This window comes from Periplaneta americana, chromosome 3 (assembly GCF_040183065.1).
Source record: "Periplaneta americana isolate PAMFEO1 chromosome 3, P.americana_PAMFEO1_priV1, whole genome shotgun sequence".
Taxonomy (NCBI): Eukaryota; Metazoa; Arthropoda; class Insecta; order Blattodea; family Blattidae; genus Periplaneta; species Periplaneta americana.
In genome coordinates this window covers 21,861,719-21,885,551 of record NC_091119.1, presented here as the reverse complement: position 1 = coordinate 21,885,551, position 23,833 = coordinate 21,861,719, and the positions used below count along the sequence as shown (strand labels likewise).

Here is a 23,833-nt window from a genome sequence, read left to right as displayed (position 1 = left end):
AAACAGTGCTTTGTAAATATTAGTTAAGATTAATAGTTCATTGTTGTTCGTAATAGTCCAAGTAAATTGTCATTGTCGTCAGTGGAGTGCACTAACGAATACTGTGTTGAGTGAAAATCCTATTGTTGACGAGAGCATTTAAGGTGAATTGTAGAAAGGAATTATTGTTGGAAGAATAAAATTCCATTGTTGTGAGTTAAATAAATTTACAATATACTATACATTTCATGAAACTTGTGAATTGAAATATAAGATTGTATTTTAGTATTTAATTTCATCTCATTGCGTTTCATTCATTCATGTGTATAAATTATAAAATTTTGTAGAGATTTGCTGAATTTATAGATTTGTAAAATTGTATTAATTTCATAATTGAAACGTAAGATTAATTCAACAGGAGACTTTATTAAACAATATCATATTATTATTATTATTATTATTATTATTATTATTATTATTATTATTATGTATTTATAACCCTAACATATCTATCTCAGGTAAAATAGGGTTCTCTGTAAAATTGGAGTATAATAATAAATAGTATAACCACAAAATCAAAATCAAATGGTTCAACATTTCATGCGGCACCCTGTAGATATTAAATAAAAGCGAAGAAAGTCCACAACCTTGCATAACACCTGAATTTATTTCCCTCTTAAGTGATAAAGTATATTGCAATTGAAGTTTCGCTGTATAAGTATTCTTTATATACCAGTTTAAAATATGCTAACAAGTCCACCTCTGACATGCAAGAGATTATACGCATAAGTAAATTCATAAAAATAAATAGAAGTGAAGCCATATCCTTTCCTATAATGATTCTTTACATATTCGTATAAATTCTCTTTATCTTTGACATATGAGTCACTGAACACCATATGAAACAACAGGAATTATCGGCACTTTCACTGGAAGGATACAAACTAGGAGATAGCTATTGTAGACAGAATCTACAGAAAGGAGGTGTGTGCATATTTGTTCGAAACGATATAAATGTTAAAAATATCAGCCTTTCAAAATTTAGCAGAGAAAAAGATTTAGAGCTGTGTGCAGTAGAATTAGAATTAAAATCTGGTAATCTTATAGTTATAGGTATATACAGGTCGCCCTCTGGAGATTTCAAACATTTTCTTCATCTACTAGAAAATACATTACAACACATACATGAAAAAAACACGAATACATGTTTTGTGGAGACTTAAATATTGACTATCTCACTGAGAACACTAAAAAAGAAGAATTTAACACATTATTAGCAACCTTCAATTTAATACATAGTCAATTTTCCAACTAGAATACAAAAAGAATCGATTTCTGCAATTGATAATATAATTATAAGGAAAGATAGATTAGATAGTTACCAGACAGTTCCCATTATAAATGGTCTTTCAGACCATGATGCTCAACTAATAAGAAGAAACGATAGCATTCCTGCATCAAAACACCCGAATAAATTTAGGTTAAGGGTCATAAATGAAGAATCTTTAAAGGACTTCGAAGCTAAACTAAAAAATGAAACATGGGAATCAGTATATGATAATGGTGATATGAATAGTAAATTCAATGTGTTTCATAATACATTCTTAAATATCTTTGAATCCAGTTTTCCTGTAAAGTTCAAAAATTCTCAAACATCTAAAAACAATTGGATTACACAAGGCATAAAAATCTCTTGTAAAACTAAGAGGTCTCTCTATATTCAAAGTAGAAACAGTAATGACCCCAGATTAATAGCTCACTTTAAAAAGTACTCTAAAATATTACAGAAAGTAATCTTAGAAGCCAAAGAACTTTACTATAAAGGAATTATTCTAAACTCGAATAATAAAATCAAAACAACTTGGAACATAATAAAAAAAGAAAGTGGAAAGTGTAGAAGTAAGGAACAGGGTTACACTTTTGTAACAGATAATAGAAAAACATCAGATGCAACAGAAGTTGCGAACATATTCAACAATCATTTTCTCTCAATAACTGATAACCTAAATATCCCACAGAATAATAATAATAATAATAATAATAATAATAATAATAATAATAATAATAATAATAATGCCATCGATTGTTTGAAAATATCTATTCCTGTAACTTTCCCAAATATTCAAATTTTTCCAGCAAATTCACGATAAATAATTATAATTCTAAAGCAATTAAAGTCTAAAAATTCCTCGGGATATGATGAAATTACTAGTAAAATATTAAAAGCCAGTTCACAAATAATAGCCAAGCCCCTGTCTTATTTATGTAACTTTTCAACCTTTAATGGTGTATTTCCAGAGGGACTGAAATATTCAGTTTTATGTAACTTTTCAATGTTTAATGGTGTATTTCCAGAGCGACTGAAATATTCAGTTGTTATTCCTTTATTCAAGAGAGGGGACAGAACCTCGCCCGAAAACTGCAGGCCCATATCCCTTCTACCAGTCTTCTCAAAGGTCTTCGAAAAAGTTATATATAAGAGAGTATATCATCATCTTGATAGATACAACTTTCTCATTTCGGAACAATTTGGATTCAGAAAGAATAAATCAATTGAGCAAGCAACGTTTAATTTAACTGATAAAATTCTGGAAGCTATTAATAAAAAATTACAAATAGGAGGGATATTCTGTGATCTCTCCAAAGCTTTTGATTTTATTAACCATAAAATTCTACTACAAAAATTAGAATATTATGGTATTAAAGGCATAGCATGTCAGTGGTTTGAGTCATATCTCCTAAACAGAAAACAAAAAGTGGAAATCAACGCATTTAATAACTCCTTTAAATCTACTTCAACATGGGGAAATGTTCATACAGGGGTCCCACAAGGATCTATATTAGGGCCTCTTCTTTTTCTAATTTTTATAAATGACCTTGGCCCCATAATAAAAGGAATAGGTTATCCTACACTATTTGCAGATGACACAAGTATCATAATTACAGACAAGAACTTTGCCACATTCAAATATAAAACAGAAAAAATTCTCCTTAAAATTTATGACTGGTTCACAACCAATAAACTAGCATTAAACATTAATAAAACTAACATAATTCAATTTAAAGCCGCTTCAAATTTAATCTCTGAAACATTGGACACAACTATCAACAATATACCTCTACTAGAAACATCAACAACCAAATTTCTTGGTTCGCATATTAATAATACAATAAATTGGAAAAATCATATCAAAGAAATAACCCCCAAACTTAGCTCAGCATCCTTCGCAATTAGGTCGTTACAACAATTTCTAAACAGCAGTATCTTAAAGACAATATATTTTGCCTATTTTCATTCCATTATGTCCTACGGAATAATATTTTGGGGAAATTCTGCAGATAGTAAAAACATATTCTTATTACAAAAAAGAGCCGTTAGAATAATAGTTGGAGCAAAGGCTAGAGAATCATGTAGATTATTTTTTAAAAAATTAGAGATTCTAACCTTAACAAATCAATACATATACTCCACAAGAAATTTCCTCTTATGTAATAAAGAAAATTTTCCAACTAACTCAGCCATACATAGTATAAATACCCGCAGAAGGAATGATTTTCATATGCCATCATCAAATTTATCATGCTTTCAAAGGGGAGTACGTTACATGGCGATAAAAATGTTCAATAGTCTTCCTGAAGACATTAAGAATCATAGCCAAAACCCTGCATTATTTAAGGTAACACTAAAAAATTACTTAATATGTCACACTTTCTATTCTGTAGATGAATTCTTGACATTTCACAGTACTGTGTAAATATTATAATACTATTAAATGGTAAACATATTATATTGTATAAAATATTATTGTTATTAAGGTATTAATTCTGTACATATTTCATATTTGCATTTTATATGTATTGCATTTTATTGTTAAACGTAAGAATTGGACATGTTCTTTATTCTATGCTATAAAGCAAATGTAAGAATATTATGGAACGAATAAATCTATCTATCTATCTATATGACAGCATTATATTACGTCTACTACACTGTACAAGGGGGGAGGAGAATTTGCAGATTGCACAAGGCCTCAAGTAGCATGCAATATAATAATTACAGTAAGTAAAAATATGGGAACGTCTTAACACTTTCAAGTTATGTTCGCTGACATAACACACACATTAAAAGCACTTTAAGATGCTGTCATGTCACCTATACATTATCCACTCATAACACCTCAAGCTCTCACGCGTCGACTTTTCACAATACTTGGTGTTCAACTGAATTACACAGCCTAACTTTTCTGATAAAGTCCTCGTTTTAGGCAAAACGGATTATTTACTGATCCCATTTCGTAATGCAAAAGTTATACCCGACTTGGTAAGTTTTGGACACAGAAAATGACCGCCCTTCTAACAGCTGTTCATATCGATTGTCATTTTATGATAATGGTTGCCTTGTAACCACAAAAGAACAAACCAAAAAGCACAAAATAATTAGAATTATATTGCTGTAGCTGTACTCTTTGACCAAAATACAGTATAGTGTAGTAATCGAACAGGTACAGCTGTACTATCGATACTTAGCATGGCACACGCGTTCTGAACTAATATCGAACTTCTTTTGACACATGCGCCAGTTGTATATGGTCTCAGAACTAGTTCGGGATTTTACACTGTTGGAACGTTTCTTGAACTGTTCTTTCACAGCCTTCGGATTTTCTTCTCATTTCAAAATTATATATTCATCTTTCGAACTTAATTTGTCTTAAAATATATCATTACTAGCGCCGGCCGGCAGTACGAGAGGGGTTCGGCTGGCGCCGTGGATCATGTTCCGGTATAGCTCAGTTGGAAAGAGCACTCAGCGCGCAGAGCTGAGAGGTCCTGGGTTCGATTCCCGGTGCCGGTACGAATTTTTCTCGTATTAAATAGTAATAATACATATTGGTACTTCATAGTAGCCGTGTAGTATTCAATGAGGTGGGCGAGACCTCATACAAAATGAATATGTGATAAAATATATCACTATCACCTTCAAATCAATCATGATAAACTATATTTTTTTTTTTATTTTAGCCTGCCTAGTCTCGAAGCATTTTAACCATAACTTCAGATTAAACCATCTGTGCATGCACAACACTTCAGAATTCCCAGTTTCTGCTCTTAATCGAGAACCAATTTCACTCATTCTCAACGAGTTCTAAAGCACGTTGGGACAGGTAACTGGGAGTTCAGAATCGGTTTGGAATCAGCTCTAGTCTTGTTGGAATGCACACTGAACTACTGTACATGAGCAGGCAGTTCAGAATCTATTCTGAACTGTGCTGGAACAAATCTAGGCCCAATTGTATAAAACTCCCTGACTAAAGATCAACTTTGATCGAAGATCGGAAAGTGAACCGAGTTCAGACACTTCTTCTATAGTATAAAACTTTTCTGCGATCAAATTACCTTGGTTCAAATGCAATCTAAGTTCATGTGAAAAGGATTTGGCAACATCGCATAAACAGGTGAAATACGTGATGCGCGGACCATGTTATACAAGCTTGTTCAGTGTTGCCAATCTAGCGACTTTAACTCTTTTTCAACAACAATTTCTTTTAGCTTTTATATTGCTTAAATAGGGATTTAGTGATCTTTTTAGCACCCCATAGTGACAAAATTTAATCTTTCTTTGTTGGTAATGAGAAATCTAGCGACTTTACAACTACTTTTTGGCGACTTTGTGTACACACTGTTGGAGACACTGGTTTTTTTTTTTTTTGTGCAATGTAAATAATGGCGGACAATAAGAAGAAGGTTGACTGTTCTCCAAGTTGTTATCATGTTATGGTGTTTGATACTGCTAAACATAATAAAGCTTTATAAAACGACAATTTTCGTTTAGTAATACAGTTAACTAAACATTTATGAATGTACCTATCATATCCATTAATAACTAATGGTTGTTATAAACATAATATAATTATAGGTTATGTTATTTGATGCTGCTGAACACGATAGAGCCTTATAAAATATAAGAATGTTTGTGTATTAAGGCAAGAAATTAAAAGAAATATATATAAATGTACATAACATATCTATTAATATTAATAATAATGGATATTTTATTTGCACAATCTGTCACTCGTATATTTCAAACAGAAAAGAAATAACTGAACTTGGATCATCTAACTTAATCGGAGAAATTTCTTCAGTCAAAGTTGACTTTAGTTTGAGACAAATTAATCTCAGATTAGACTTTATACAACACAAAATTCCAAGTTCAGCTGAAACAAGGGTCAATTTAACCTCTGATCTAAGATTAAATGGTTTATACAATCAGGCCCTAATGTGACAGTGAAATATTTTGTAACACATCATGATGCAACTAAATAAATTATTGAACAGTTGAGGATACGGCTTATTCCGTAGGAGCAAGCAGTCTAAACTAACAAACTGACAAGCAATGAGAGTCGTATTTTAAGCAAGGAAGTGTTGTTCTGGTTATTATTAGACTTGAGGTTTGCAAGTTCAAATCTGAACGAGATGGATTTTTAGTATTGACAAAAATGTTTTGTGAAACTGGAGGCAGTATGGAGCTTTCTGAATCCTGAATGACAGACCTCCAGATAAAATTTATCCGACATTAAAAATCAACTGTGCTAATCTGTATATATAATTTGAACTGGTAATGGAAATTACGGGAAAACGGCTCAACGGATTTTAATAAATGACCCCTTATTTTGAAGCTTGGAACTCAAAGTTTTCCAGAAAAATAGTAGTTTTCAGTGAAATGTCAATTTTTCAACATAATTTTCCTATTTTCCAAAATCCATCTGTCGTCAGTTTTGAGAACTAGCTAATTGCATTTCAGAATAAAACAAAACACACACTACAGTAAACAATATTACACGAAGGCCATGATCTGCAAGAATGCTGACATATTTAGAGCTCAAATTAAATTGGTTATTAAAAATTTAACTTACTAAAATTAATTTACAGGTTCGATTCTGTGGTGTGTAATTTTCTGGGTACAGCTGTGTATTGGATATTAAAAACTATAAAACTTGAGGTGGTTTGATGACATTATTACCATTAGAAATTAAATATTATTGTAGTTAATGCCATGATGTGACTATTTTTCATTAATTATACATATTAATGCTATATTGTGATATGAAAGTGAAACGTTTTGGGGTTATATAAGTAGATGTAGAGGATAACTTAAATTAGATAATAATATTATTAAAAATCAAATATTTTTATAGTTAATCAAGGGGGTTGGGTCTTTTTCATATATTTAATGGCGGTGTGGTGTAAATATTTATATGCGTAGTATTGGCTCGAGAGAGAGTATCTTTCATTAATATGGAAGCAAATAACTTTCAGAATATCTGGTATTCTTCATTGAAAATAAATCTGAAAAATGTTTATTTGAACGTCTAATGAACTTAGTTTGCAGCATTTGCTGCACAAGCCACTAGTACTATATAATCCATCATCAGGGAAAATGAATTCAGCCTTCAATATATCCCCACCTCATAAATTAAATTTCACTCTAATTGGAATGCACAGTCCTAGTTGACTGTATCTGTAGACATTACTAAATGACAATGTCAACAATCATAACAGCAAAAGCATTTTACATTTAAACCAAATGTCATCTACTCCATGATTCAACACCTTCTACCAAAGTTAGAAATAAAGTAAAATTATAAACTAAAAACAAAACTGATACACTTAACTTCCTTAGTTCATATGTAAATACAGTCAACTCTGGATATAATGAACTCGGTTATAGTGAACATTTGGCTATAGTGAACCTAAATCGTTGGTCCCGACCCAAAAACATTAAAAAGTACATTAATATTTCCGTTTAGAGTGAACCCTCGCTTCAGTTATAGTAAACTTTATATCCTGAGAAATTCTTATTTGAAGTCAGACTTTCTTGTATAAAATTGAAGGAATGCGTTGAGAACAACATTTTAAGTTTCGTACTCCTTTAGTCAAAGGACAAAGGTAGGATTAGTGATTCCTAGACAGTGAACTGTACTGTAAATCCAGGCAATGTGTGACGACCTTGCCTAACTCCACCATCAAAGGGTTGACATTCTGTTCTCAGGCACTCTACTCCACAGTTATTTCTAATCCACTGTCAAAGGGTTATCTTTTGTTCTCAGAAACATTTGAATTATGATGGATAGCATCGAAACAACGGAAAATGAAATAGCCTTCTTTTATTAAAAGGGGACGGACATTACGTCCAGAGGTAAGATTTCGATGGCTTTCGAACTCCATCAACCCTCTACCAGTTTCCATTAAGTGACCCGGGAAATTCCAAGGCTGAGTACGCAGTCACATCATAACAGTGTTTGTCATTTCTACCTGATCTAGTGTTCCAACAGTGAATGTACTGTGTTTTCTTTGGAAAATAAGGCGAATATTGTAAATGACATTGAACGTGATCTTTCGCAAGAGGATTTGGGGCAACAGCATAGTTTAAGTAAATCAACTGTGAGTAACAGTATACAGTGTAATCCATTGCACAAAATTGAAATATTTTATTTTCTTGTTCACAATTTCATTCATTTATGTCTTTTAAAGTTAGGGGAGAGATACTTCCCATATAGTGAACGAAATATGCAAGTCCGCAGAGGTTCACTACATCCGGAGTTGACTGTACGCGCAATTTCCCATCCTGCAATTAATACGGGTATCTGTCAAAAATGTCATGAATTTTCTAAGTGATAAGATAACAGAATAGAATATTCGTGAAAGTGTAAAATGTTAAATTATTCTGGGGAAAAAAATCGTATTAGTTCTTCTAATCAACTATTATTAAACTGTAAGTCTTCAATTTCGCATACTATTGTATTATTGGTTTTTATTCTTTTTTATTATTATTTTTAATTATGTATTTAATTTCCAATTTTGAGCCATTTCTTGTAATACCTCCTTAGTAAATAATGCATTTAATTCGTAAATTTCAAGTCATCTCTTAATATAGCTATTTATTGCTTTTAAAATAATGTGTTTAATAACTATTTTATTTTTATTTATACATATTTCTTCCTATAACCATTAAAGGTTGCCATTGACAAAGAGAACCGTGATACAATAAGTATACAGAAATGCCTTGAGGCTTTATGAAACATATTTTTGTTGTTACAGTGAAAAATAACAAATTGAAATAGATTGAAACACAAAATAATATACGAAATAATGTCAAGAAGATGTGAATTACAGTCATGGTCTCTTTGAATGATGCCTGAAAATAGCTAGTAATTCTTTGCATGTTTGTTTTTAAAATAATGTGTTTAATCTGTAATTACAGTCAGTGTATTGTTATTAGTATCTCTTTGTTGTTACCTACTGCTTTAAAAAGAATGTGTTTAATTTGTAATCTTAAGTCATTTTTTCTACTATTCCTTGTTTTTTAATCTTTTGTATTGCCCCTACCATTATATATTGCCCTTCAAGAATTTCGGTATTCATTAGTTGTAAGTCATTACTTGTGTTATATTTTAATAATTGTAATTGTTCCTGAATCATGTATGTAACTTGTAACCGTAAATCATTACTTATTGCTCTTAACTGTTTCATTGTTCATGAATTAAGTATTAATTTGAAAGTGAAAGTCAAACTTTGTTTTATTAATCTACTATTGATTATCTTTTTAAGATCGTGATTTACTCTGAAACGGTTAGACGTTCTTGTATATCTTTTGCATTGATTATTCCTCAAACATCTCATTAATCTTTAACAGGAGCCATTCTTTCACTAATGTGCATGCTTCTACATAATTCATGTGAATTGTAACTGTGACCACCATTTTATGTTATCACTTTACTGTTGTTTATTGAATGAAGATAAATATCAAAAGTCCTTCAGTAACTGTCTATTTTTTAAACCTAATGCATAATACAAAAGATTACATTAGGTTACACACATAAAACACATATGCGACTAGCGCTTTCACTATTAAGATGTCATCTTCAGGTCTGGTTTGCACATTATTAAGCTTTTCACATAAAGACATATATGAAAATGTAACATAATTAAATGTAATAAAGTACACGACGTGAGGAAATTACAATATTAAAATAACAGTGCAAAAAAAGACAAAGTAAAAAATGACTTGAAAAACGAGCGAATGGTTGTAATAATTCAAACCTCTACTGGGTGTTCAGTTCAAAGTGTGTCATGGCTCACTGTATGCCGTCATGTGGCTAGCCGATGAGCCTAGAAAATTCAATCTTCCTACACTTCCGCAGAGGTGTATAACCTATGAGGCAGAGAAGTTGCCTAGCAAGTACGGCGTTCATTCTGAAGAGTACGTACCGATACATACGGTAACGCCGGTAGTGGCAGGAATGTGAACTGTTTGGAAATACGTACTGTTGGGATATGGGGAGAGGGTTAAGACGATTACTTACATATTTGTTGACATTAACTTCGATGGTCAACATGGACATGGAGCATTTGATTTGTGTTGTGGAATGTTACCGTACGCAACCGATGATAACAAATACCCTGCGTACGACTTGCCGGCGCAAAACACAGTTCGAAAGAGGTTATGGTAGCACACAGATCATACAGACCGCCATCTGTTGCTACGACGTTCAAGTTATACCGTACACGTTCTCAAGTTCAGATTGAAGAACGCCTTAAATAATAGGCAACTTCTGTAACATATAAACTGAAACTCGCTTCAAATTGGTGACCCAACAACAGTGACGTCATGACACACTTTGAAATGAACACCAGTATAAGGTCTAGAAATTAAGATAGTAAAAAGTATGCCTTGAGATAAAAGTCAGCAAAACTTATGTGCAGCTTATAAAATGTAACAAAGACAGTTAAAAGAGTAAAAATTAAAAATATTATTTGCATCAGTCATCACGACGTATGAAATGGCAGCGTGTAATAAAATCTGCAAAAATCAATAAGAAAGGTTTTAATAAAGGAACCTATGCGGATCAAAAAGATGATGTAACTATAAACCACTTACGAGATTTTTGAAGTAGTGGGGAAGAGACGATGTTGTCTGGCCGGTTACGTGGTGGTGACTGGTGCAATGACGTACAATATAAAAGAAGGACCTTTGATATTTATCTTCATTTACTTGTTAACTTGTCGGACCAACATGCCTTTCAAATATTGCTTATTGGTTATAAAATATGTATTTTGATGCCAACTATAACCCTAATATACCTCAGGGTGAAATAGGTTTTATTAAATTGGATAATAAAAAAAAAGGATCACAGCAACAAAAATTTAACCAAAAAAAGACAGCAAAATTATATCAAGTTTTTGTACGTTTTTCCAATATGTACAGATAAACAGAAATTAAACCATGATTTAACTTACGTAAACATTCTCAGAGCACTTTCTTTTAATATAGGTGTTGGAGCATTAGCACACTGGAAAAGAAACTGCAGAAATTCTGGCCACTGGTTGTTTCCATCTTCATCTATAAGGTTACGAGCTACCTCAGCTGCTACGTCACAAACCTTCTTGCGAATTGAATCCGATTGCTCCTGCTGAACAGCAAGCAGAACCTGTTCCTTCAGCTGTTGTTGAGCCTCTGGAGGAAGCTGCAATCAAAGCAAGTTGTAGCTTAATAGAAACAACACATCTACATTCAAAACTGAGTAGATATAAAGATAACTGCAAAAGAAATGATATATGATATGATATATTTCTTCACAGCACTTCTTTACATGTAATCACAGTCTACTATATACAGTCGCGAAGCTCAATATGTAGTAAAAATGCAAACATGGGTAGTTGCCCACCACTAGGATCGCTACTATCGCCTCATCGCAGATCTCTCTCCTAGCAGACGTCAAAATATGTTACTTTCGTTGTCATGTTCTTTTGGAAAAATTAACACCTTCCTTCCATTATTGAAATATTAAATGCATAAAGTTAATTTATTATTTTAATGAAGTATATTAAATTCCACCATAAACTCGAAGATACCTGCAAGAAATTAGTAATATAATTTTTGTTTGTGCAAAACGAACTGAAATTTACTATAATAGCTTCACACATTCAAGATTATAGCGATAATTAACTATGAAACCAATAAATATTAATTTGCATTTCCCTTTACGACAATAATAATGGAAATATGAATTAATGGAGTAACTTACGCGTACCGGTACTTGAAGTGTAGGCTTACGTAGTTAACAAAGTGGGGTGAAGTTAAGGAATAATAATCACACCAGAATTGGAAATAAAACGTGATCAATAAATATTATTGTAACAGACTTTTTCTACGTCTCTAGTAAAGCAACGAATAAAAATAACAACAAAATTAACAGCTATAATTAAAAACACATACTTTGAAAAAATAGGTCTAAGCAATAATAATCCCACCAGAATTGAAAATAAAACGTGATCAATAAATTTCATTAAAGCAAACTTAATTTTTCTACGTCTTTAGTGAAATAGCACATAAAAATAATAACAAAATTAATAGCTACAATTAAAAATATATCCTCTGAAAAAAAAAGTAGACCTAACCTTTATTTCTCTGGAAATTTAGCAGCCTAAGTGACAGAACTTTAACCGGTATCTATTGTCCTTTCGGTTAGACTGAAACATTTCATTGTGAAATTTAAGGATATAATGTATTCTAACAGTCACAAAGAACTTCAAAATTAAGAGTTTTGTTTCTGCACAGCATTCTTGTGGAAACCCAGGAACCTTTCTGAATCTTTCGGAAATCGGAAAAAGGATAACTCTGGCCTCTTTTTCTTACTGTTGCTACAATTTATAGCACTACAAACGTCTCCTCCTTGTCCCATATTATTATACCAATTATTATATTTTAGCCATTAACATTTTCATTACAACCAATAACGAACATTTCACAAGCATCAATGTGAAATACGCAACGAGCTAGCACTCGATAGAAATACGACACAGTCCAAAGTCGACCATGGACAGTTTATTGTTTCTAGTTGCTAACCGCTTGAAGCGCTTTATCACGAGATTTGCAAAAAAACACCTCAAGTTTCGCGACTGTATATAGTAGACTGTGATGTAATGGCGTACCTCACATTTCTGTATCCGGTGCCACCAATTAACATATTGTTACACTAACACATTATTTGCAGTACACGTCTACACAAATACTCCCAATTACACTATGTACCTTTTTTGTTACTTGGTCAATCTCCCCTACAGTATTTCTCCTACATTTCAATTGCTATTCCTTATTTGTTCATTAATCCTAATATATCTAATATTCATCGATAATGTGTTAAATTGGAAAAATCATATTAAAGAAATTACCCCCAAACTAAATTCAGCTTGTTTTGCTATTAGATCTATGCAAAAGATAGTAAATATCAATACCTTAAAAACAATATACTTTGCATACTTCCACGCGGTAATGAGTTTTGGAATAATATTCTGGGGAAATTCCACAGATAGTAACAATATATTTCTATTACAAAAAAGAGTAATTAGAATAATAGTAGGTGCCAAATCTAGGGAATCGTGTAGGACTATTTTCAAAAAACTACAAATAATCCCCATGGCTTGTCAGTATATCTTTTCATTAATAGTCTTCCTCGTATGTAATCGTGAAAACTTTGTAACTAATTCAACAGTTCATAGCATAAATACACGTCAAAAAAATTACTTTCATACTCCATCGGCAAGTCTATCGTGCTATCAAAAACGAGTGCGTTATATGGCAGTAAAAATTTTTAATAGCCTCCCTATCGATATAAAAAATGAAACTCAAAACACAAAATTATTTAGGACCAAATTAAAGAAGTACCTAATTTCTCACGCCTTCTAATCTGTAGGTGAATTCATGACATTCAATAACACTTCATGAAATTAATACTAAAACCTTGTGTTGTACTAGTAGACTATATTGTAAATCTCGTCTATATATATTTCATCTAGACTGTGACTATAAATTAAGATTTTATAATAGTATTAAGTTTTTTGACTTGTTCCATATTCTATCTGTAAGCATGTATGAATACCATGGAATGTTAATAAATACAATACAATACAATACAATACAATACAATTCAATACAATTGTATACTCCTTTCACACCCCCCTTTTCCTCTAACTACTATTCACTAAAATCTCAATTTCAATTTTTCTCTATAAATTATCATATTGAATTATTTGTCCAATTTGTTCTTTGACCTTTTATTCATTTACTGTTCCAACGTTCAAGTGTTAGTACTAATTTTATGCTGTCACTTGTTCACTTCTCTTAACCCTTTCTCACTATTTTCACTCATTCCTATTTGCGCTCACTTCCACTTTCTCACTATTCTGCTTACACCTAATCCATTGTCACTATTCTCACTTCCTATAAATACTTATATTTTATTCTACACATCTGCTTATACACTTCCTCTCTCCCTTATACTGTCGCAAGTTCTGACCTTTCTTTACTGTTCGTCTCTGTCTTTCTTTCTATTTATTTCTTCTTCTATTCCTCTTTTATTTTTCGCCCCCACGCTTTCACTTTCACATACTAGATTTCCACTTACACTTGCACCCTTATTCTTTACATTATTTCCTTCCCTATCACTTCCTGACTCTTGGTTTCACTTTTTATTACCCCTCACCTTTTTCCTATTGCCCGTGTTCCTTGTTCCGTTATTGTCAGCATTCCTTCTGGAGTGCGCTAACCTTACCGCCATCGGCAAAAGAAATGACAAAAAATTCTTGCTGTTCGAAGCATTGTAAACTCAATTACAGATGAAGATGTTAGTTATATTTTGCTTGTGATCGACAGAGAACAGTGTTTGGAATCCTTAAGGGCTATTCCATATGAAATCGATCAGTAAAAAAACCTCGTTTTTTTTTTATACTCTAATTTTTTCCCTATTTATACAAGGCGCTGAGGAGAGTGCATTTTCAAAAATATACTATCGAAAGTCAAACGGTTTTCGTACTATTGTGCGACAAATTTAGTGTATTTTATAAAAACAAGCCTCTTTCAGCGCTCAGAACTCTGGAACCATTTACTGCAGAACATTGAATGGGAGCTCATTTTGAAGCTGACATTTGGTAGGTTTATGTTAAGAAGTAATCCTTATTTTTATTGTATACAGAGAGACAGATTATCTGATTTTACTTACTTTTAGGCTTTTTGCCCATTTGTAAAAATGTAAAAAAATATTGAGAAAAAACCTTGCATTATTAAGAGGGATTCGGCATTGTTTGCTTAGTGGTATGGCAATAAGTTTCGGGGGTATTAAATCGATTTTCACACGTCTGGACTTGAACAGCGCAGTACTGCACGCACTGGCCAAGAGCTGAAGATAAGCGAGCGTTGGGCATCATTTTACTCCTGTGTTTATGAAAACCTGTGATAAAGCTAGCCCAGCTATGCGCTACTAGATGAAACATCACGTGTTTATGTCTTCTGTCTTAGGGTAGGCTCTCCTTTCAGAGATCATATTTTAATGTTACTATTACAAGGCTATATTTTATAATCCAGCTTCAGAATCATATTATGTATTATATTATTGCCATTAAATCACTGAATCAATGGTTCAAGTGATTTCATTTGTTTAAGGATTGAAATGATCTTTCGACCGATACTGATGTGCTGGATATGAACAAAAGTCACGCCAACTCATACAGTTCAAAGAAATGCTATGTGGAGCTGGTTAAATTTCATATGTGTAGCTAGTTCACGAAGTTATTTTTATAATGAATATTTTTTTCATATTGATTTATATTAAAATATCAAAAATATTCTACCCCCTTTTATACATTTGAATTTCAAGTCCGTGAGGTCTCGTGTAAGCTTTCCCACATTTACAACTTTGCTTTTTCACTGAAAGAGCAGCAACCAAGCGACTTTTTCAGGATTTCCTCTATTATGCATTCATTTTAAGTCATTACATGACACTTACACCTCAATTTATAGCTACTTTTGCATCAACCATGAAACACTATTAACTTCTATTATTGCATAAAAATACTCCTGGAATTAGAAATTACCACCGAAAGTGTACCTGCTTGGCACTTATTAGACCGATGTAACAAACCAAATGGTTGCATACAGAGAGCAAGCACGCATGCACCAGAAGCCAACGAGACCAGATAGAAGACAAGAGTCGGCCTGAGTAGCGCAGTCGGTATAGTGCTGATCTTCTGTGCTCGAGGTTGCGGGTTCGATCCCGGCCCAGGTCGATAGCATTTAAGTGTGTTTAAATACGACAGGCTCATGTCAGTAGATTTACTTGCATGTAAAAGAACTCCTGCAGGACAAAATTCCGGCACACTGACGACGATGATATAACCTCGGCAGTTGCGAGCGTCATTTTAAAAAATTTTTAGAATACAAAAGGCCGTTGTAATGCTGGCAAGACAACACGAAGTTAGACTAGATTTGAAAGAATAGGTAATTTACGTTAAAAGAAAATGGATATTTATTAGCTTCTGAAGCTAGTAATACCTTTAAATACAATTTATTGTTAATATTAAAATAGCCTGGGTAGGCGCAACATACCTAGCCTATCCTCAAATATAATTTGTTCTCATAGATTTAACAGTGGAAATAACAGAACCTCATTAACATAATTTTCAATCTGTGCGATTTTCCTTTTTTATAAAGATATTAGTATGCCAAGTATAGTTTCCAACCTTTGGACATTGTCTTATATGATGACCAGCACCCTTATCTTAAGATGTGTATAAAAACCTTTGTAGTTAAACAGTCTGTGAAAGACAAATATCAAGTCTAGTGATAACATTCGTGATTTGTAAAACTGCTTTTACTTTGTCAACCTAACAAAGTATAAAGTATTATACTGTCCCTCCACATAATAATCTGCAATACAACACAGTTATCTTTTCATTATCTACTTTTGGTTTATTTCTACTTTTCCCAAAACAGTGGAGCTTTCATTAAAGTAGTTAATTCCTCCCACAGAACTGCAACAGTTATTTAAATTACGATAAATAATTTATACCCATATTACAGTGATAATAATTTAGTTTCATATATATGAGCTATTCCATCTCAAATCGCCTGAAATATAGAGAAAATTGATCTCACAATTTCTAAGTACAATAAAACTTTTTTTGTACGTAGAGGACTGTAGGACTGCCATTAGGAAAGTTCAGGATAACAGGCAGGGTTTGGAATTCAACGGGTTACATCAGCTTCTTGTCTATGCGGATGACGTGAATATGTTAGGAGAAAATCCACAAACGATTAGGGAAAACACGGGAATTTTACTGGAAGCAAGTAAAGCGATCGGTTTGGAAGTAAATCCCGAAAAGACAAGGTATATGATTATGTCTCGTGACCAGAATATTGTACGAAATGGAAATATAAAAATTGGAGATTTATCCTTCGAAGGGGTGGAAAAATTCAAACATCTTGGAGCAACAGTAACAAATATAAATGACACTCGGGAGGAAATTAAACGCAGAATAAATATGGAAATGCGTGTTATTATTCGGTTGAGAAGCTCTTATCATCCAGTCTGCTGTCCAAAAATCTGAAAGTTAGAATTTATAAAACAGTTATATTACCGGTTGTTCTGTATGGTTGTGAAACTTGGACTCTCACTCCGAGAGAGGAACATAGGTTAAGGGTGTTTGAGAATAAGGTTCTTAGGAAAATATTTGGGGCTAAGCGGGATGAAGTTACAGGAGAATGGAGAACTGCACGCATTGCATTCTTCACCTGACATAATTAGGAGCATTAAATCCAGACGTTTGAGATGGGCAGGGCATGTAGCATGTATGGGCGAATCCAGAAATGCATATAGAGTGTTAGTTGGGAGACCGCAGGGAAAAAGACCTTTGGGGAGGCCGAGACGTAGATGGGAGGATAATATTAAAATGGATTTGAGGGAGGTGGGATATGATGATAGAGACTGGATTAATCTTGCACAGGATAGGGACCGATGGCGGGCTTATGTGAGGGCAGCAATGAACCTTCGGGTTCCTTAAAAGCCATTTGTAAGTAAATAAGTAAGAGGACTGTGATACAATGCTTTGTGCAAAGTTTGAGGCATCAGAACTTCATAGAGTTTAATTTTAAAATATTTAAATTTATCGTATTTTCATAAAACTAGCAACTTTAAACTGTTGTAGCTCCAAAACCCTTTCACCCAACGATCAAAATCATGGTTTATTTTGATGCTGAGAAATTAAAGTTTATATTGACATATAAACAGATTTTCTTACTTTTTTATGGAAATGGAGAAATTTAGATTTTTCCTCATTAAGACGCCTTTGCCAAGGAAGAAATATTTAAAAAATATATGGTTAGATTCCGCATTGAAAGTACAAATAAACACATTTTTTACTGATCGTATGTTGATAAGAAAATATTGAAAATATCAAATAAAGAAAATAAATAGTACGCACGTGAACTAACCAGCTGACTGTGAGACGGGAGCTAGCCGAGACAAGCAAGGCCAGGAGACAAGCACGTGATGTGTCGCCTAGCAGCACATGGTTGTGCTAGCTTTATCACAGGTTTTCATAAACACAGGAGTAAAATGACGCCCAACGCTCGCTTATCTTCAGCTCTCGGCCGGTGCATGCGGCACTGCGCCGTTCAAGTCCAGGCGTGTGAAAATAATTTATTTAATACCCTCGAAACTTGTTGCCGTACCACTAAGCAAACAATGCCGAATCCCTCTTAATAATGCAAGGTTTTTTCTAAATATTTTTTTTTTTACATTTTTACAAATGGGCAAAAAGCCTAAAAGTAAGTAAAATCAGATTATCTGTCTGTGTGTGTACAATAAAAATAAGGATTACTTCTTAACATAACCTACCAAATGTCAGCTTCAAAATAAGCTCCCGTTCAATGTTCTGCAGTAAATGGTTCCAGAGTTCTGAGCGCTGAAAGAGGCTTGTTTTTATAAAATACGCTAAATTTGTCGCTCAATAATACGAAAACCCGTTTGACTTTCGACAGTATATTTTTGAAAATGCACTCTCCTCAGTACCTTGTATAAATAGGGAAAAAATTAGAGTATAAAAAAAATGCGAGGTTTTTTACTGATCGATTTCATATGGAATAGCCCATATAGTGTGTCTCAGGAGAAATGTAAAATACTTCAGGATAATGTAGTTTGGGTTAACCTACATTGATTTAACCTGATATACCTATGTCCAAAGTCTAACGATTGGGAAGAAATACTGGAATGTCTTGCAATCCCATGTACTATATTTGACATGTTATGCCAGGTCTTTTGATGCCAAATCTTTTGCACACGACAGCATCGGAATACATGTTCACTTGACATTTAATTCGTGTATTCACATAGTGAATATGCAAACGTGCTTTTTGTTCATGGATTTTGTGATGGCAATGCATTGGCTGCTATTGAGGAATACAGACGACGTTTTTCCAATCAAAGAGTTCAATCTAGCTGTGTTTTTCCCCATGTTTACCAGATGTTATCTGAAACTGGCAAGCTATCAAATGTTTCATTGAGGTCGGAAAGAGAAAGGTACCAGTATTAGTCATTTGTCTCGTGTAATTACTTTATTTTGTTATTATTATTTTTATTTTCTTACTCAGTTTGTACTTAATTATGAAATAAACTTATTGGAACAACACAAGATGCAGTATTTTCAATAATGTACCATATCACAATGTTCTAAAATGTAACTAAAAATACGTCTATAATGCCTCTCTCCATTTAAAAGCTCGCCCATCAATAACTTCCCAATAGACATTTCGGTCTATCAGGTTAAATCGATGTAGATTAACCCAAACTACATTATCCTGAATATTGTACATTCCTCCTGAGACACCCTGTATAAGCATCTTTTAGGCTATAGCTTTAAATACAATTATGTATTACAAGAAATAGGCGTATCAACCCTTAACACTATCATACTGATTCAATGTAATTAAAAATCATTCAATCCACTATTCATGCTGACCATATTACCCCATCCTTCCAAACTCTAAACTGGCTATGGCTTAACAAACATAGAAATGTTGTTGTTGTTGTTTTCTAATGGCAGGTGTTTGATAATAAAGTCATTTGACCTCTTGCACTCCAATATTTTTCAAAGATATTATCATGACCAGCCACTGAAGCACAGATTTTGAGGTGTTCCGAATCCATTTCAAACGTAGAAATGTTTATTTCTTTGTTCTCATTCTTCAAGTCCTTCTATACCCACTTATCTTTCCTCCTGTTTCAGTTACCTGTCATCGTATCACAATCTCTTCACACACATGCTTAGTAGCATTATCAACACATATGATACCATCATATTCATCACTATACACAATCTCGCTATAGCGCTTGTGGAATACCCTACCCAGAGACAGAGACTATTGGAATTTAACAGTGTTCAAAAACAAACTCATTAAGCATTTCCTTACTGTGTAGAGTAGGTTTAATTTTTTCTTTGCTTTTTCAGGTGTGACCCAGATACCTTGTATTTATACAATAATTTGTAATATGTATATGACTATGAGATTTGTAATCAATTTCGAATTTTGAAGAATATTCATAAACGAGTATTACAATAGTATTGTAAAATCTTTGTTATTGTATGTAATTTTTGCTTGCAATAAATATCTTGTAAATCTTGTAAAAACTTAGGTACGATAAAAAGTCTTTCTTTGTTCTTAACTTCTACAATAAACTGTCTAGCCTTTATTAATCAGTTAATCTTTTCGTACTTTGATTTTTATTGTATTTGTAAATTTAATATTAATTGTAATTATAATTGTAATTGTATTCTTAATATTGTAGTTGTAATCCCCTGGTAGAGGGGAAGAGAAGGCCTGATGGCCTACCAGGTTAAATAAATAAATAAAATTAAAATATATATATATATATATATATATATATATATATATATATATATACACTTTAACAGAAGAGATTAATAAATACTGTAATATTCAATAAACACCGAATATAGTTTTAATGTACCAGATGTAGCGGAGTCAACGATTGCGGATTGATTTTCATACTTGAGGGAAGTGTGTAGAGGTAAGAAAATGAAGTGTTATGGCAGATTAGGTTAATTTAGGCTTTTATTATGCCTTAGGTAAATTATCTGTGACAGGTTGGGCTAGGTTAGTTTAGGATTTTACTGTTAGGTTTAGGATTTTAGTGACAGGTTAGGTTAGTTTAGACTTTTATTGTGCATTACGTAATTATCTGTAACAGGTTAGGCTAGTTAAGGATTTTAGTGACAGGTTAGGTTAGGATTTTAGTAACAGGTTATGTTGGTTTACACTTTTATTATAGGTTACGTAATTATCTGTGACAGGTTAGGTTAGTTTAGGGTTTTAGTGTTAGGTTAGGTTAGTTTAGGATTTTAGTGACAGGTTAGGTTAGTTTAGTCTTTTATTATGCGTTACGTAATTATCTGTGAGAGGTTAGGTTAGTTTAGGGTTTTAGTGACAGGTTAGGTTAGGATTTTGGTGACAGGTTAGATTTGTTTAGACTTTTATTATGCGTTACGTAATTATCTGTGACAAATTAGGTTACTTTAGGGTTTTAGTGTTGGTTTAGGTTAGTTTATAATTTTAGTGACAGGTTAGGTTAGTTTAGACTTTTATTATTCTTTGCATATACGAAACTGTGACAGGTTAGGTTAGGTTTTTCTAGGTTTTTGTTTGCTATAAGTTTTATTTTTCTTTCAGACAGTATGGATCGCCGTTACAAGAGCGAACCTAGGATTGGAGGGCCGAATCATATAGTAGAAATTTATGACTGCAAGATTGGACGTAGGAAATTTGAGGCTGGTAGTGTTGTTGAGGGTTCTTGGGTTTTGGGCATTATAGGTCGTGAGACAAAGGAAGTGCGATTGGAGATTTGTCCGAACAATAAGAGGGAAAAAGATACTTTGCTTCGTCTTATTCGGAAACATGTCGCTGCTCAAACCACAATAATGACGGAACTGCTGCAAGAGGTATGAAGGGCTGGATGTTCATAATTTCCGTCATTTGACTGTGAGTCACAGCCTTAACTCTGTTGATCCGGAGAGCTGTGCATGCACGAACTTAATCGAGAACGTATGGCGTGGACGTCTGTCTCGGGGAAGCGTGCGCAAGGAAGACCTCTTTGTGAATATTTATGGAGGAAGGATTGTTCGAGGCTGGTGCACGATCCTTTTGAGGCTCTAATTGAAAATGTAAAATTACTCTAACCTGCCCGTGTCAGTTTCGAAGAAGGTGAAAGCGATTGTGTGGCTGTCGTGAAGAGGTAGTGATTTTTTTTGTTTTTTTTTTATGTTGGCAGTTGAAATGCATCAGTTCTGCTCTAGCTGAGTGTTTTCTAGCGGCTATTGAATTAATGACAGTCCTGCGTTCTTCACATTACATCGCATCGTGTTTCTTTTTAGTAGGTTATTTTACGACGCTGTATCAACATCTCAGGTTATTTAGCGTCTGAATGAAATGAAGGTGATGATGCTAGTGAAATGAGTCCGGGGTCCAGCACCGATAGTTACCCAGCATTTGCTCATATTGGGTCGAGGGAAAACACCGGAAAAAACCTCAACCAGGTTACTTGTCCCGACCGCGAATCCAACCCGGGCCACCTGGTTTCGCGACCAGACGCGCTAGCCGTTACTCCACAGGTGTTCCCCATATGACTAGAAAACAGAACGTTTGCACTCGCATTACGTTGGACGTGTCATTTCACAGGTAATTTGCCACTTTTCTCTACAATTAGTGTAGTTGAAACAATTACCAACAGAATGCTTAAGTTATAAAATGCATTTCCACAAAAATTCGCTTTGAAATTCAACCATTTTCTATTCCATAATCGGTGGAAGTCAATCAACTCTCGTTTCACCCCACTAGTAACCACTAGTATATCACTGCATTTACCTTCGGAAAGAATTCCATAAACTCTGCAGAGAATAATCTTCGCAGAAGAACAGCGGCCATCTGACGGAGCTCTTCTCCCATTGCAGCATTGTGGACAGAGCTAAGTAGGAATGTAACCTTAGACTCAACCGGAAGATTATTATAAGCCTCCTGCAGATCAAAGAAAGCCTCATTTGTGAATTTTATAAACATAAATATAAACATGAAACACTAAACATGATATGTATATTTATTAAAATTCCATTGAAATATTTATGGGAAAGTACATTAATAATCCTCGTGCTCCCATGACAACACGAGGCTAATGCCAACGTGTACTTCCACTTCCATATTTGAACGTTCTCAAATAAAACTCGGAGGAAGTTGATAACAAATTAAACTGACAAACTTATTGTACGTGATGTAAGCCTACCTCTGCTTGAGTTCTAATATTATTATCTGTATTCAGAAAAGAATCTAATAGTTGTTGAAATTGGTCGGGATCCGCTGCCATTTTTGTAGTATATCGCAAGATGACTCGCTGCGCAAGGCTACACTTTTTCGCGCGTTTTAGAACATTGTTGCCAACGCTACAGAAACAATATAATTTAAGTACTGTCAAAGATTGTAAGTTGTAATTTGCCTACACGTTAATTGTTTTACTTTTTATCTATACGAAGTACAGTGTTACCTCATTTAAGAATTGCAAGATACGACATTATGTTCCTATTTCTCTCTTTGTACCTAATATCATGTACGAAATCCGCTAGTGTGATTCTTGAGATTATACCAACAGCAGGAGTCAATACAATAGACATATTTCAAATAAAGATTCGTGATAAATCGCAATAAAGAGAACGCCAGTAGGGGAAGTTATACCCATCCACATGAAATGTGCATTCGACATAACACTCACGCAGTGTTGCCAATTCAGCGGTTTTCCCGCTATATGTAGTTTTCGGCGTTAGTTTAGCGGGTAAAATTTATGAAATTTGTATTGCTGATATAGGGATTTAGCGGGTATCTTTAGCACTCACAGCAGCAAAATAATATACCGGTAATTTTACATTGACAATATAGCAATTTAGCTGTTTCTGCACGGCTTCA

The 23,833-nt window shown here is 33.5% G+C and overlaps 1 protein-coding gene across 1 annotated transcript in view; it reads right to left on the bottom strand.

Moving 5' to 3' along the window:
* The window catches only part of Karybeta3 (karyopherin beta 3), a 75,692-nt gene extending 52,388 nt beyond the window's left edge, over positions 1-23,304 (bottom strand). Inside the window, exons 1-3 of the mRNA XM_069820123.1 lie at positions 23,160-23,304; positions 22,748-22,897; positions 11,275-11,501 (exon numbers count right to left, since the gene is read on the bottom strand). Of these exons, the coding sequence (XP_069676224.1) occupies positions 11,275-11,501; positions 22,748-22,897; positions 23,160-23,240 (458 nt within the window). The 5' untranslated portion in view covers positions 23,241-23,304. The remainder of the gene's footprint in view (positions 1-11,274; positions 11,502-22,747; positions 22,898-23,159) is intronic.
* Positions 23,305-23,833: the final 529 nt, after the last annotated feature.